Below are 16,657 nucleotides of genomic sequence, written 5' to 3'. Positions count from 1 at the left end.
CTCTTATCTATGATATGCAGAGTGGTGAAAGGAAGCAGAGATGAGGCACATCTACCTGTGCTGGCACCCTCATCCTGCTGATCCACCTCTCGCATCCAGCCCACGTGCTTGCATGTGATGTCACATACAAGCATCTGGAATGGATGCGCAATGATGAGCTCAGGTCAGGGGCATTTTCTGAAAGCAGTGGGCCTGTGTGCAGGCCCCATTTTAATTTAGTTGCCCTTCTCTGGACTCGCTCCAGCACATCCTTTCTGAAGGTTGGTGACCTGGATGGAATACTGCAGATGCTGACATACCAGAGTTTTATAAAGTGGCAGAATTATTGTTTTATCCCTGGAGTAAATTCCCTTTTTACTGCATGCCAATATTCTGCTGGCTTTGCTTGTTGCAGCTTGACACTGCATGCTATTGCTCAGTCTGTCTTCTACTAGGACCCCCAGGACTACTAGGACCCCCAGATCCTTCTCCATCCTGGGATCCCCTAGGGGTTCTCCCCCCCCCCCCCCCCCCCATGAATAACTTGCGTTTTATATTTTTACACCCCCCCAAGTACATTACCCAATGTTAAACTTCATTTGCCATCTAGTAGCCCACTCCATTAATTTATTCAGGTCCTCTTGTAAAGTTTATATATCCTGCTTTGTTATTGCCCTACATATTTTTGTGTCATCAGCAAACACTGAGATTGAGCTATTTATCCCATCCTCTGTATCATTTATAAATAAATTAAACAGAATTGGTCCCAGGACAGAGCCTTGGGATACCCCGCTAACCACTCTAGACCATTCTGAGTACACGTTTTTTATCACTACTCTTTGGACACGCCCCAGCAGCAGGTTTCTATCCAAGAACAAACCCTATAGTCTATACCAGGGGTAGGCACCCTGGGGCCCTCCAGCTGTTGCAGAACTAAAAGTCCCATTATGCCTCTGGGAGTAATTGTAACTGCCAGCCTTGCAATGCCTCATGGGAAATGTAGTTTCACAACAGCTGGAGGGCCCCAGGTTGCCTACCCCTGCTCTATACCCTCCGACTCAGTTTGTAGATTAAGCGTTTGTGGGGGACTGTAGCAAATGCTTTCGCAAAATCCAGATACACCACATCCACCGGCCTAACCCTGTCCAGATGGCAGCTCACTCCCTCGTTAATAGGTTGGTTTGGCAAGACCGTCCTTCCGTAAACCCATTCTGATTACTGCTAATGATACTGTTTTCATCAGCAAACTCTTGGATATGGTCCCTTATTATCCCCTCAAATAGTTTACAAACTGCTGATGTTAGACTGACAGGCCTATAGTTTTCGGGGGGTTTGTTTCTGCCCTCTTTTGAATATTGGTACCACGTGGGCTTTTCACCAGTCAGCTGGTATCAATCCTGTCAGTATGCTGTCCATAAAGATTAGGAATAGCAGTCTGGCTTTAACCTGACTGAGTTCTTTGAGGCCTCTCAGGTGTAAGCCATCTTGTCCTGTTAATTTTTATCTATGTTGAGCTTCTCTAATCTTTTCTGGACTCCGGCCTCTGTTAGCCACAAGGGTAGATCCTGTGAGGTGTTACTAACAATACTGTCGTGGTCGGTATACTCCTCCTTTTGCTGTGTGAAGACTGAGGAGAAGAAAGCATTTAGTACAGCTGCCTTCTCCTTGTCATCAGTAACCATCTTCCCTTTTCCCGTCCTTTATGGGGCCTATGTGTTCTGACCTTGCCTTTTTACTGTTAGTATATTTAAAACATTTCTTGGGATTTTTCCTACTCTCCTCCTCCACTATGTGTCTCTCATAGTCTTTTTTTGTATCTGCCCTGATTACGTTCTTAACCACTTCAATAGCAGGCACCCCCCCCCCCCCTTCCTGCCCAAGCCAATTTTCAGCTTTCAGCGCTGTCGCTGTTTAAATGACAATTGCGCAGTTATGCTACACTGTACCCAGGTGGCACGGATGGACACCGATGGGCGGCACTGATGGGCATCACTGCTATGGAGGCACTGGTAGGCATTGCTGATGGGCACTGATTGGCATCATATGTGGGCACACAATGGCATCCCTGGTGGCCATGGTTGGCATACCTGGTGGACATCCTTGGTGGTCCTGGGTGGGCATCTTGGGGGGGCTGTGCTGATAATCAGCGCACACCCCCCCCCCCAATCAGGAGAGCAGATGATCAGCTCTCCTCTACTCGCGTCTGTCATATACGGCTTTTCCTGTTTACACCGTGATCATCTGTGATTGGACATAGCTGATCACATGGTAAAGAGCCTCATCAGAGACTCTTTAGACAGATCGGAGATGCGGTGTGTCAGACTGACATGCCGCACCACCGATCGCTGCGTGCCCTGGCTTGTTATCCTGGTCATGTAATAAGACGTCTGGTCAGGATAACAATTTTCCGACGTCCTATTGCTATATGATGGGCGTGATGGGCGGGAAGTGGTTAAACTTCTTAATGCATTCCTTGTAGTTTTGGAATGCTGACAATGACCCCTCCGCTTTGTACTTTTTTGTTTTTATTTTTTTTTGTCCTTAATATGACATTTTATGTTCTGGTTCAGCCACCCAGGTTTAACCTTTGTTCTATATTTATTACCCCTTGGAATGCACTCTGTTATTTTCTTTTTTTAATATGTTCCTAAAGCACTCCCATTTTTCCTCTGCGTTCAATGTTCCAAGGATATGGTCCCTCTTAATATCCTGTAGCATTGCACGCAGTTTAGAAAAGTTGGCTCTTTTGAAATTGAGTTCTTGTACTCCCCTTGTGCCATCCTTTCCTATGTTTTTTTTTTTATGCTGAATTTAATAATCCTGTGGTTGCTAGTTCCCAAGTTGTCCCGTATTTTCACATATGCAATCAGATCTGTATCCTTTGTAATTAATAGCAATGCATTATTTCTAGTTTGGGAATCCACCAATTGGAGGGACCAGTTGCATCGAGGATAAAGAATAAACATCTGCAATTTGTTGAAAAGGCTACCTTTTTAGAGTAGAACTATAGGTAAAACTTTTTTTTTTTTTTAAATTTTGGATAGAGTAAGGGAGAGTTACCCTGTCGGGTGTCCTTACTCATATTCATATAACAATGAATATGAGTAAGGAGACTTATGGCAGAAATGAGTATTACTTCAGTGAACATTGCAGATTTAAAAAGTTTGACAATAAAATGTTAAAGCTTATGAGATTTTAGTTAATAGAGTTACATGTGATTTAATGTTTTAAAGCTTGCAGGTGATGCATCCACTTGAAAGCCTGTGCTGCTTTAAAAAAAAAAAAAAAAAATCAAGGCTGTCATTGCTGACCACATTCCTGAAATACTAGTTGTCCATTCAGCCAGTTATAGACCAATAACAAGCATGCCACCAATGAATGAAGAACTCATACTAGTTTCAGGTCTCCGGATTTTAGCCACTGAATCCACGTAAAGCAAGGCAACTGGCAATTTCAGAAAGAGATGAGCAGTGGCTGCCTCTTTATTTCTGCCGGTACTGGTTTCCTCTATTAGCAGTCCCCAGTAATACTGTATATCCATTGCCTTCTGATCGGATTAAAATTTTGCCTAGCGGTATCTCTAGCTGTCCTTATTCATATTGTGGTGTACTACTTCTTGCTCTGTATTAAGAGATTTGTCTCTGTGCCAAAATTGTGCTTTATATCTGCCAGATTTCTGATTTATAATGAGCCAGTCACTGGGGAATTCTGCTTTCCCCATAGAGCCGAACAAATACTCTTTCATCTGAGCTATTTAACATCCTCCAGTTTCTAGGTTTCCTTTCAAGCCGGGTTATGCCAGCCTGTAGAGTACGGTTACATGCATGCTGCATTTTTAATTATCCTGTGTTTTCAGAATTTAAAGAGGCCCAGAGGAGGAAGAAACAACTGCAAGAGCGATGCAAGCTGGAAGAGAGTATTGGAAGTGCAGCTTTAACATGGAACACGGAAATTCTACCCAACTGGGAAACCATGTGAGAAAAATGGATTTTCCCAGACTTTGGTGGGGTTAGGATGGTTAAAGGGGATCTGTCGCCGAAGGGCTTGTTCACACATGTGTTGATTATGAAGAACGTAGCAATGCTCATTAACGCTTCTGTAGCATTTCTGAAGTATCTTCGTTGTTTATGAAGCGCTGAAAATGCTTCAAGAATGCTCGATAAATGCCCATGGAAGCTTTGCTTTTCTAGTAGGAAGTGCTGAAAGGGGAAGTGATTTAGAGAAAAGGATCAAACTGATATGTTGATTTGGATATACAACAATAATTATATAAATAATATAAGTGTCCCCACGCTGTGGTGTGCTCAAATGAATTTACATTAAAGTGATTGTAAAGGCTTGTTTTTTTTTTTTTTTCTAATAAACATGTTATACTTGCCTCCTCTGTGCAGTTGGTTTTGCACAGAGCAGCCCAGATCCTCCTCTTCTTGGGTCCCTTTTTGCTGCTCCTAGCCCCTCCCTCCTTTTAGTGCCCTTCAGCCAGCAGCTTGCTACAGGGGTGCACCCAAGCCGAGTCAGAGCTCCGTGTTTCCATTCACACGGAGCCCCGACCTGGCCCCGCCCCCTCTCTCCCCTGATTGGCTGGCTGACTGACTTTGACAGCCATGGGAGCCAATCAGGAGGAGTGTACTGGATGGCTGAGGGGATCATGGACATCGCTGGAGGGAGAAGGAGCTTGGGTAATTGGGGGGGGTGCTGGGGAGGCTGCTACACACAAAGGTTTTTTTATCTTAATGCATAGAATGCATTAAGCTGAAAAAAACCTTCTGCCTTTACAACTTCTTTAAGTTTTGACTTCTGCAAGAAAAAGGTGTGTACTCCTTTAAGAATTAGTATGGGAAGTTCCTGCACTGTATGTGCTCAGTATAATATATGGAATCATAACAAAATCGTCCTACAATATCTACCATATAATCAACATATGTCTGCTATAACAAATGACTAAGCATATCAATAAAAGTTTTTATATAGTGCTGTGATTCTTCAATATCGTGATGATTCCTTTATAGTACCATCTGTGCAGAAAAATTTATCTATCTATCTATCTATCTATCTATCTATCTATTCTCATAGATGTGTCTTTATTTCTTCCATACATCCCCAATAGTTTAGATGTACTCATAGGATAGGAAATAGAGCATACATGGCGTGATATCGTTTTAGAAAGGTTTTATTATAAAATATCCACTCACGTGTTGGTCTATCATGACAAGCATAAAAAACGCTGTGCAGTCCGCAGTTTGCATTCCAAAATCCAAGAGATGGTGTCTCCAAGGTATGAAAGATTATATTTTACCAGTACAGGCAATCTTTACATGGATAGCTGGTGAGTGAGGGCACAGGAGGAAGAGAAGCACTTTCATCACCTTTGCCATACATTTCAGCAGGGATTGCTCTTTTGAAGCACTTTTTCTGCACAGATGGCACTTTAAAGGAATCATCACGATATTGAAGACTCGCAGCACTATATAAACTGTTATTGAAAAGCTTTGTCATTTTGTTATAGCAGACATTTTTGATTATATGGTAGATCTTTTTTTATGATTACATATATTTTACTGGGCACAGACCTCACAGGGACTTCCCATACTAATAATTATATAAAATTTAATAATTATATAAAATGAAAAAAGAGCAGCCATGTAATCATACCCACTAATGCTCTCCTGCTTCCTGGAGTCGAAGGATAATACTCGCTCGGTGACTTGTTGCCAAATCTTTCCTTTTTTTTTTTTTCTTTTTTTCTTTTACAGTATGCGTTACAATAGCTCGGGATACTTGGGTTGTATGATTCCAGGTGCTGTTGCAGCTCTTCTATGAGTACTGATGCATTATTATCAGCCTTACTGACACTTGCTGATGAGGTCTTTTGCTGACACAAAAATCTTTGCCACTAGCATTAATGCTCAATGCCTCTGCTCTTCCCTGGCACTGTCAGTATTGCTGGCTGGTCGATGTATTTGCCCGCACACAGAAGCAAGTTGAACTACCACACAGTTCTGTACAACCTGGAAGTGTCTGAAGATACTCCTGTCCTAGTTCTCTATTTCCCAGTGAATTCTGGGATACAGGAGCCTTCACTGTCTCTCCTCCAATGTCCAGACAACACTTCATAAATGCTTCACTAATATGCCATAAATGCTGTAGGTGCTGTTAACCACTTCAGCCCCGGAAGAATTTACCCCCTTCCTGACCAGAGCACTTTTTACGATTCGCACTGCGTCTCTTTAACTGACAATTGCGCGGTCGTGCGACGTTGCTCCCAAACAAAATTGACGTCCTTTTTTTATCCCACAAATAGCTTTCTTTTGGTGGTATTTGATCACCTCTGCGGTTTTTATTTTTTGCGCTTTAAACAAAAAAAAAAATAGCGAAGTTTTTGAAAAAAAAAAACTAATTATTTCTTGTTTTTTGCTATAATAAATATCCCCAAAAAATTTAAAAAACATTTTTTTTTCCTCAGTTTAGGCCGATACGTATTTTTCTACATATTTTTGGTAAAAAAAAAAATCGCAATAAGCGTTTGGTTTGCGCAAAAGTTATAGCGTTCACAAAATAGGGGATAGTTTAATGGCATTATTTATTAACATTTTTTTTTTTTTTACTAGTAATGGCGGCGATCATTGATTTTTTTTTTTTTTTTTTTTTTTTTTTTTTTTTTTTATTGTGACTGCGACATTATGGCGGACACCGGACATTTTTGACACATATTTGGGACCATTGTCATTTATACAGCAATCAGTGCTATAAAAATGTACTGATTCCTGTGTAAAAGACACTGGCAGTGAAGGGGTTAACCACTAGGGGGCGGGGAGGGGTTAAGTCAGTACTAGGGATGTGTTCTAACTGTAGGGGGGATGGGCTAGCTGTGACACGTCGCTGATCTCTGCTCCCGATGACAGGGAGCAGAGATCAGTGACACTGTCACTAGGCAGACTGGGGAGATGCTCATTTACATCAGCATCTCCCCGTTCATCCTCTCCGTGAGGCAATCGCGGGTATCCCCGCAGCAGTCGAGTCCGCGGGACCCGCGACCCGGCTAACGGAGCTCCCGGCCGGCGCGCACGCAGTGGCACGGCGGGGAATTCAATGGGACTTACAGGTACGCCCATTTGCCCAGCCGTGCCATTCTGCTGACGTACATCGCCGTGCGCCGGTCGGGAAGTGGTTAAGGTGCAGTTTTTGAGCATCACCATTGAAATCATTGGAAGCGGTTGAGAAGCGTGAATGCCTCCATGAAAGCAATATGCTGCTTAATTTTTAACGCACAACAACACTACCACTCCTGTGTGAACAGTGATGTGTGGTACCATTTGTAATATTCATGGCATACATTTAGAAATGCTGAATAAAATGCCACATGAACAGATGGTATCGACACTCGTGTGAGCGAGCCCTAATGAAGGCATTTTAGATATAAGTGATTTGCCTAACAAATATATAGTGAACAGATTCCTCCATCCCAGGAAGCTAATGTACTTTGACAGCTGGCTTACTAGATGTCAAATAACCCGAACAGCGCTTGCATCAGAATTAATGCTGGCGCTGCTTGGCTGACAATTTTTCTCCCAACTCCTTTGATTTTTCAATTTATGGACATTGGGCGGGAGGCACCACATAGCAAGCTCAAATCATTTCTCACAGGTAGCAATCCAGTGCTTGTTGTATACTATATAATAAAAATGAAAGTTGAATGTTGCCTAAATGTGTGTGGAAAACATAATTTACTCTAGGGGTTTTTTCCACTAGGTGCTCTTCCCGGAAAGTTCGAGAAATGTGGTGGCAGGGAATACCACCCAGTGTGAGAGGGAGAGTCTGGAGTCTGGCAATTGGCAATGAGTTAAACATTACCCATGGTAAGTCCTAAATCCTGCAAATCTGTCTTTCATCATTTAGAGGGAAATCATAATGGTATGGGGTTCATTTTCTTTATTTTATAGTTTTTAAACTGCTGTTTTTTTCTTTTATTTTTTTTCTTACGATCTTGCTTTGCTAATTGTTTAAAGCCTGATAAAAGGAAAAGGTATTGGGAGAATTTAGATGAAGCACGTGGTTGCAAGTGGATGAAATGGTCAATATATTGTCATATTCATTGATTCCTATAGAACTGTATGTGTCAAAGTACAAAATAGTAATACCGTGTTTCCCCCAAAATAAGCCTGGGTCTTATATTAATTTTGGCAACATAAGACACAGTAGGGCTTATTTTCGGGGTAGGTCTTATCATGCCATGTGCTGTCTTCTCTCCCTCTCTCCCTCCCTGCCTGTCGGGAATCCCCTGTGTAAAAGTGTTTGTAAAATACTAGAATCCACTCCGTTACAGTATCACACAATGCAAACTGTGTGTGTTTCTGCAAGCCAACCATGCCCCATACCACCTTTATAGCGCCGCTGGGTGCTTCTATGTCCCGCCGGAGCTCTGCAGAGGGAGGGGGGCCTGAGATCCCCTGCTCACTGCTTGGAGAAGGAGAGATCAGCTGAGCGCTGCTCGGCACTTCCATGGCCCACCGGAGCTCTGCAGAGGGGGCGGGCCCGAGATTCCCCACTGACAGCTTGGAGAGGAGGAGATCAGCCTCATCGCCGCTTCCTTAGCCCCCCAGACCTATCCTGCCTGCTCCGAGCACTGCAGAGGAGGGGTGAAATCTCCTGCTGACAGCTGGGAGGAGAGAAGCAGGAGATCACCGAGCGGTGCAAAACAGTTGTAAATATGCAACCTATAAGCAATCTAATTCATATCAATAATAAACTAAAAATTGCATAGTTCAAAAAGAAAAGTTCATATAGGATCCTGTAAACGCATGATTCATATATAAGAGATTGTATATGAAGTCTTTTAAAACACGGCATTTAAATAGCTTGATGAGTTTTGTGGATTTAATCCACTCTTCAGGAGCAGGCATATGGTGTATATCTGTAATGAAATACATAAATTCCTATATAGTCTGGCATTATCAAAGAGAAACATGAAAAAGATAGAATGAGGGAGACCCCCCCTATATTATTTACAAAGCAGCTATATATTGAAGGTATGGCACTGAGAGCCCCCAGGGGGCTCCCAGCTCTGTGCCATACCTTCAATACACAGCTGTGTGTTGTAAGATTAATAGAAGGGCTAAAATACTTCCAAAAAAATAACCATATGTAAGGTAGATAAAATAATTTATATTATTCCTTCTTTTTGTATATGGATGATGGCACTGTAATTTTTTTTTTTTTTAGTACAAAACAAAACCTCAAAGTACCTTTTTTTCCTAATCGATATACAACTGTCACATGACCCAGATCTTTCCCAGCCTGTCTGCAGGGAAACATAAGCAGGAAGAGCTTCTAGTCCTCACACGTTCAAGATAAATAAAACAGCCTTTGGGATACAGAGTAAAAATAAATAAATCATATCCATAAACTGTTTTAAATTGTCATACAAATATATATTTGAAATACAATTTTTATAATTTTTTGCCAATAACATGGTGTGGACGGATTTCGGTTAGTCTCAGGCTGTGTCTCGCCCCTCCAGTCTGTCTTAGAATAAGAGGGAGGTGAAACCTCCATTAATCTACATATAATATCCCACCCTCATTGTGTTTAGCTGGTTGGTGGGCATGGAGGAGGGAGGCAGTGAGCTGTCATTTACTACTGTGTATACGCCCACATGTGTGACTCTATAGTCACGTGGGCTGCTCAGATGTGATAGGGAGGAAATGCTTAGCACAGAAACTCGCTTAAAACTGAGCATGTGCAGAGCTGCCACCGCTGCTCTGCAAATCTCCTAGCTGGATTGGGGACATGGAGAGAAGGGGGAGATAGAGCGGCAGAAAACAAATCCCATAGTCACGGTGTATTACATGCTGTTCATACTCAATTTATTGATGGTTTTTAATGATGTAGGTTTAGTGACGCTTTAAAGTGAGAGGATCCGCATTACAGGCAAAAGGCTCAGTATTTTTCTCAGTACAGGTTTCCTTGTGTCCGCTTTACAGTTGCAGTAAAATGTTCTATAAATAAATGTAATAGAAGATGACAGATTGTCATTTAGATGGAAAGTTTGTCCAAAGCTCCTATTTCTTACTTGGGCCTCATGCACACACAACTTTTTTTCGTTCTTCTGCTATGGGCATATAGCATTTTTTCTTTCTGCCTCTAAACACTCCTGTGTGTTTCAATGCACGTATAGGTGTTTTTTTTTTCTTTTTCTTTTTTTTTCTGCTGAAATGCCGCTGCCAGGAGGAAAGGCATCTAGGAGAAATCTCCAAATGTCCAATCTGCATGAAGCCCTATAGTGCAAAGTATTGAAGAGCCTTGTGAAAAGCAATGATGTATTTATGTGTATTTTCCAGAGCTATATGATATTTGCTTATCTCGGGCCAGAGACAGATGGAAATTCCTGAGCATGGGGGGCTCTGAAGTGGAGAATGAAGGTAAGAGGAACATTCTCTGTACCTAATCAGTCTGTGATTGTCTAATAGACTTCCACCTTTTACATGACTTTCTGCTGCTGCTCTCAATATAGATACTCTTTTTTTAACCTCTAAATTTGATGAGAATATTATTTTATCTGAAAAACGATTTAACACTGATGTAAGAATTTAACCATTTGGTCATTTTTTTATTTTTATAGACTCAGGTTTGTCTGCAGCTGACCGCGAAGCCAGCTTGGAGCTCATAAAACTGGATATTTCTCGGACGTTCCCAAATCTTTGTATTTTCCAGAAGGTATGTCGCAATATTACCATGTTTGCTATATGTTCTTGTCTCAGACATTTTTCTTTTGCTCTCAACATTTTTTGAATATCTTTGTTGTTCAGGAATATATAAAAATCAAGAAAAGTAAGGATTTTAATAGAACTACTGCTGCCTATATTTCTTGATCCATTTTGGCTTATGGGTTTCACTGCAGGTAACATCTGCATAAATCCCTTTTTTTTTTTTTTTTTTCGCACGCTCTGTTCGGCAGCCATTAATCAATGTGACATTGTTAAAAACCTTGTGGAAAAAAATCTATTTGACAACCATTGCATTTTCCTGCTAAGATTGTTCAGCCAGCGGGTATCAACATAGTGATTCTTTCCCAGCTTTATTCTAACCATTCTCCGCTGGATCCAGGGATGGTCAAGGGATAAGCTTAGATAGACAGACAGTTGATTGTGCATTAAAACAATGTTTTTGTTTGTTTAAAACTGAAAAACAAAAAAAAAAAAAGTTGTTACAGAGCCCTGAGTAACAGTAACAATTTGTGCCTATGCAGATCAAAGCAACATGTTCAATTTAATGGCGGCCTCTGCAACAGGGTATGCCTACCTTCCCTTTTATTCCCCCTGCTGCTCTGGTCACTGCCATTGGAAGTGAGGAGAAATACCCACTACTTCCAGATAGGAGAGCATGTAACGCTTCCTCACACATGACAATGGTGATGTTTGACAGTAGGCTGTGACTAGGATCGCCTTCAATCTTGCATAGGGCAGTTGCAGGCTAGCGAAGGGACGAGAATAATAAGCCACTTTTGTGGGCTGGCTTTACAGTGATTTTTAAGGGATTTTTTTTTCAAACAAAAAACATGTCTTACCTACTCTGTGCAATGGTCTTGCACAGGGCAGCCTTGATCCTCCTCTTTTTGGGTCCCCCTCTTGCGCTCCTGACTCCACCGCCCTCTGAGTGCCCCCATAGCAAGTCGCTTGCTATAGGGGCACTGATGCGAGCTCGCTCCTAAGCCACACTATATGTGTCCATTGACACACACAGCATAGCTCTACCCCGCCCACTGCTCTCTCGTCACTGGCTGCCAATGGCTCCCGATGCTCCAGCAAAGCCGGGGAGAGAAGAGCTGCAGATGTGCACATCACTGAATCGAGTGAGGGCTCTGTAGGTAAAAGGGGGGATGCAATTGCCTAAACATTTTTTACCTTAATGTAAGGAATGAAGACTTTAAGGTAAAAAAAAAAAAAAACCTTCTGCCTTTAGAACCACTTTAAAGCAAATCTGCCTTACACAAACAAAGCATAGGGTCACTTGAAAACAGATTTGAATTTGCATAGTGCCCAGGAGTAATTGCCATGATGTGCAGGTATGGACAATGTACAGCGTCTTCTTGCTTCAGCCATTGGTTGGCCATCCCATGAGTAACACATGAGTTACTTAGTCATGGCATTTGGCAGGGATTGTACACTTCATTGTACATATGAAATAGTTGGAGGGTAATCAAAAAAGAAAATGTTTGTCTATTTTGCGCAAAGAACAAAACTACCTCTTCTACCCCAAAAGTAAACCTGCTTGCAATTTTTTTTTTTTTTTTGTAAGTAATTTTTCTTCAATGCCTTCCCGCCAGTACACTCATATGTGGAGGTGAGCTTTAACTCTGTGCTACCACATGTGTGCATAATTGTGTGCCCCCAGCACTGTGACCACACTCTCACAGACAGCGTTCGGTCACTGTTTACAGTCGAGAGCAGGAAGGATGGACTACCAGTCAGTGATCACCACATCAGGAAGCCAACAAAACACCCCTGGCCTTAAAATCCCCTTAAAGAGCTGCCTCTTGCCAGCGGAAAGGGGTTAAAGAGGCTGTAGATTAAGGGTGTCAATCTTCATTTCATTGCGGACCAGATCAGCGATATGGTTGCCCTCAAAGGGCCAGTTGTATCTGTAAGATTAGATGTCCAGAGCACCCCACACCCCCTTACATCAGGTGTCAAGAGTCCCCCCCCCCCCCCCCCACCATCAGAAATCAAGAGTCACCTACTCTACCTTATATCACAATGCACCCCTCTTACCTTGTGCTGTTGCCAGGAAGAAGCTGGGGGGGGGGGCTGGAAAGCTGAAAGTGTTTGGTCTGGAGGGGTGGACCAGAGGAAGGCTGAAGTCAGCTTCCAGAGTTTGAATGCTGAGACCAGGGGAGGCAGAGATGAGGTGGTGCTGTGGCTGCACAGAGAGGCGCAGGATCTGTAGGAGGAGTTCTGTCCTCCTCTCTGCTGCTGACTACTGAGACAAGGTGGGGGCAGAGACGAGGGGGGTGCTGCAGGTGCAGGAGAGGTGCAAGGGCCACATGAAATTGCCTGGGGGGCCATATTGAGCACATGTGCTGGAGAGTATTGCCTAGTTTCTAGTTTGTGTTGATGTTTTCCTTTTTGTTTTGTTATTTTTTTTTTTTGGTTTCAGGGTGGTCCTTACCATGACATGCTGCACAGTATTTTAGGAGCCTACACTTGTTACAGACCCGATGTTGGTTATGTAAGTTTGCTGTACAAAGAATACCCATGAACGTAAACCATGTTATGATGACTCCACTTATGTGTAGTGTGAGGATAAGAAATGCATACAGCAGTCCCCACTACACATAATATATGTCCCAGACTTCTGTGTGTGTGTAAAAGATTCTGTTCTCCTGATCACTGATGGTATCTTCCATTGTTTCCTGTGTTTCAGGTACAGGGCATGTCTTTTATAGCTGCTGTTTTGATCCTGAACCTAGATACTGCTGATGCCTTTATCGCTTTCGCAAACCTCTTAAATAAACCCTGTCAGATGGCATTTTTCAGAGTGGACCATGGCCTTGTAAGTATTGGGCAAATTGCTTTAAGTTTACGTTAATTGATATTTTAGGTCAATTCACGAAGTTGCATGACTTATTTTAAATACATTTGTTATTTCATTACATGATAATGTTGTCATAAACTTTCAATTCAAAACCTCAGTGTAGGATTGTTATTTTTTTCACATGACATAATTATTTAAAGTGGAACTAAACTGTTTCTGAGAATCACAAACTGAAAATGCAATTTAATTCATTTTTATTATTCAAGGCAAATTACCCATCCATCCATGCCTCCATGCTTTATTTTGTTATCACTTTTTTTAAAAACCACCCCCTAGCATTTCTGGCTGTACCTGTCTTGAGTATGGAATCTTCATGGAATCTATCTGCCCTTAACTCAGGCAGGTGTTCTGTCAGATTAGATGACCCGTCAGCTTTTGTAACGGAAGTGACGTTCCGTCACAGCCATCTTGGTACACCCCACATTTGGCCGCAGTAAGGATACAGCGAGAAGGCGACAAGCGGACATCTTTTTACACCCACCGGAGTCTTGCATTTCACACTTGTCTTTATCAGTAAACTGAGCTTATATAGTGAAATACAGTATTTTGAAATCCGTCTCACTGTTTTAATGTTTAATTTTAAAAGCAGCGGTGTTCTGTTAGATTAGCAAACCTGTGAGATCAGCTGGCTTGCCGCTGTTTTTAAAATTCAACGTCAAAACAGTGAGACAGATTTCAATATACTGTATATCACTATATAAGCAGAGTTTACTGGTAAAAATAAATGTGAAATGCAAGGCTCCAGTGGGTGTAAAAACATGTCCGCTTGGCGCCTTCTGACTGTAGGCTTACTGCGGACGAGTGCGGGGTGTACCAAGATGGCAGTGACAGAATGTCACTTCCGTTACAAAATCTGACGGAACACAGGCAGGAGGGTGTTCTTAACTGAGAAAAACCCTCCTCCAGATGAAAGAAAAAAAAATGTCCATGAGGACTCCTGGAATATGACATCATATCGCAAGGAGATCTCTACTGTTCAGATATCCTCCACACTTTACACTTCATGCCCACAGGTACAATCATTACTTCCCTCTTTCAGCCCCACCACTATAGACGAGGTTGCTAAACTATTTGCTAACGTCCATCTTACCACCTGCCCTCTGGATCCTGTTTCCTCACAGATGCAACGTTCACCCTCTGGCTCTATTCTACGCTTTCTAACCCACATCTTCAATCTCTCCCTCTCTTCTGGCATCTTCCCCAACTCTCTAAAACATGCACTTGTCAGCCCCATACTTAAAAAGCCCTCACTGGACCCATCCAATCTTAACAACCCAAGCCCCATCTCCTTGCTCCCCTTTTTATCCAAACTCCTTGAACGTCTAGTCTACAACCAAGTGACCACCTTACTAATAATAGCTTTCTTGATCTCCTTCAGTCTGGATTTCGTCCTCAACACAGCCATAGAAACTGCTCTTCTGAAACTAACAAACGATCTACTAAGGGCCAAAACCAATGGAAACTATTTTGTACTCCTACTCCTGGACCTTTCTGCTGCCTTTGATACAGTTAACTACCCCCCTCCTCCTGAAAAAAAAACTCCACGCCTTTGGTCTCAGTGACTGTACTCTTCCCTGGTTCTCTTCCTATTTATCCAACCGCACCTTTTGTTACTTAAAATTCTACTTCCTCCTCTTCTCTCTCTTTCTCTGTTGGGGTCCCCCAAGGTTCTGTTCTTGGAGCTCTCCTATTTTCAATCTACACCTCTTCCCTGGGGCAGCTGATAGCCTCCCATGGCTTCCAATACCATCTCTACGCTGACGACACCCAAATCTATTTCTCTACCCTTCAACTCACTCCTTCAGTCTCCTCACGTATCACTAATTTACTATCCAATATATCAGTCTGGACGTCACACCACTTCCTCAAACTCAATCTATCCAAAACCTAACTTATAATTTTTCCTCCCCCTCATACCTCTTCCCCTGATCTCTCTGTCAAAATCGATGGCACAACTATAAGCCCATCCCCGCATACCAAGGTCCTAGGTGTAGTCCTGGACTCTGAACTCTCCTTTAAGCCCCACATCCAATCGCTGTCCAAATCTTGCCACCTCAACCACCGCAACATCTCCAAAATACACCCCTGTCTAGCCAATGACACAACAAAGCTCTTAATTCACTCCCTGGTCATCTCTCGACTACTGAAACTCTCTTTTCACTGGTTTACCTCTACATAGTCTACCCCCCCCCCCCCCTTCAATTTATTATGAATGCTGCTGCCAGACTCATCCACCTTACCAATCGCTCTGTGTCTGCTACTCCTCTGTCAGTCCCTCCACTGGCTTCTGCTCACCCAACAAATTAAATTCAAAATGCTAACAACTACTTACAAAGCCATCCACAACTCTGCCCCTAGCTACATCACTAGCGTAGTCTCAAAATACCAACCTAATTGTTCTCTTCGTTATTCTCAAGACCTCCTGCTCTCTAACTCCGTCATCACCTCCTTCTATGCTCGTCTCCAGGACTTTTCCAGAACCTCTCCAATCCTATGGAACTCATTACCCCAATCGGTCCGATTTACCTCCTACTCTATTAGCTTTTAGACGATCCCTGAAGACCCTCCTCTTCAGAGAAGCCTATCCTACCCACAACTAACAACTGTATTTTAATTTTCTCCATCTGATCATCCCCCACAGCTATTACCTTTTTGTTCCACTTGACCCTCCCTTCTAGATTGTAAGCTCTAATGAGCAGAGCCCTCTGATCCCTCCTGTATTGAATTGTATTGTAACTGTACTGTCTTCCCCATGTTATAAAGCACTGCGCAAACTGTTGGCACTATATAAATCCTGAATAATAATAAATAATAATCATTTTGGCCTAGGCCAGAAATCAGGAAGAAACTGAAGAAATGCAAATAATATCTATTTACTAATGCTAACAGCATAAGGATTAAAATAGTGAACATTGAGAGAGTTTAGTTCCACTTTAACCACTGAAAGCAATAATGTCTCATAAATCAACATTTTATCTCATGAATGGCTATTTTATCCTTGCCTGCAAAGGCTTTTTTTTCTGCTCTCCTCTATAGGTACTTATAGAACAGTTAATGCCCCACAGAAGTTGCTTTATGCAGCAAAAAG

At 42.4% G+C, this 16,657-nt stretch overlaps 2 protein-coding genes across 2 annotated transcripts in view; one reads left to right on the top strand and one right to left on the bottom strand.

The window, feature by feature from the left end:
* The window catches only part of LOC141117680 (TBC1 domain family member 14-like), a 234,523-nt gene that overhangs the window by 82,027 nt on the left and 135,839 nt on the right, over window positions 1–16,657 (bottom strand). The gene's annotated exons all lie outside the window — the stretch shown is intronic.
* TBC1D14 (TBC1 domain family member 14) overlaps window positions 1–16,657 on the top strand; it is a gene marked incomplete at its 5' end in the record, with an annotated part of 46,501 nt that overhangs the window by 6,139 nt on the left and 23,705 nt on the right. Inside the window, 6 exon segments of the mRNA XM_073610582.1 lie at window positions 3,836–3,953; window positions 7,729–7,835; window positions 10,317–10,397; window positions 10,598–10,692; window positions 13,132–13,203; window positions 13,399–13,527. Of these exon segments, the coding sequence (XP_073466683.1) occupies window positions 3,836–3,953; window positions 7,729–7,835; window positions 10,317–10,397; window positions 10,598–10,692; window positions 13,132–13,203; window positions 13,399–13,527 (602 nt within the window).

This window comes from Aquarana catesbeiana, linkage group LG01 (assembly GCF_042186555.1).
Source record: "Aquarana catesbeiana isolate 2022-GZ linkage group LG01, ASM4218655v1, whole genome shotgun sequence".
NCBI lineage: Eukaryota > Metazoa > Chordata > Amphibia > Anura > Ranidae > Aquarana > Aquarana catesbeiana.
The sequence above is the reverse complement of the archived record's forward strand: the minus strand, read 5'-3'. Positions and strand labels throughout refer to the sequence as shown.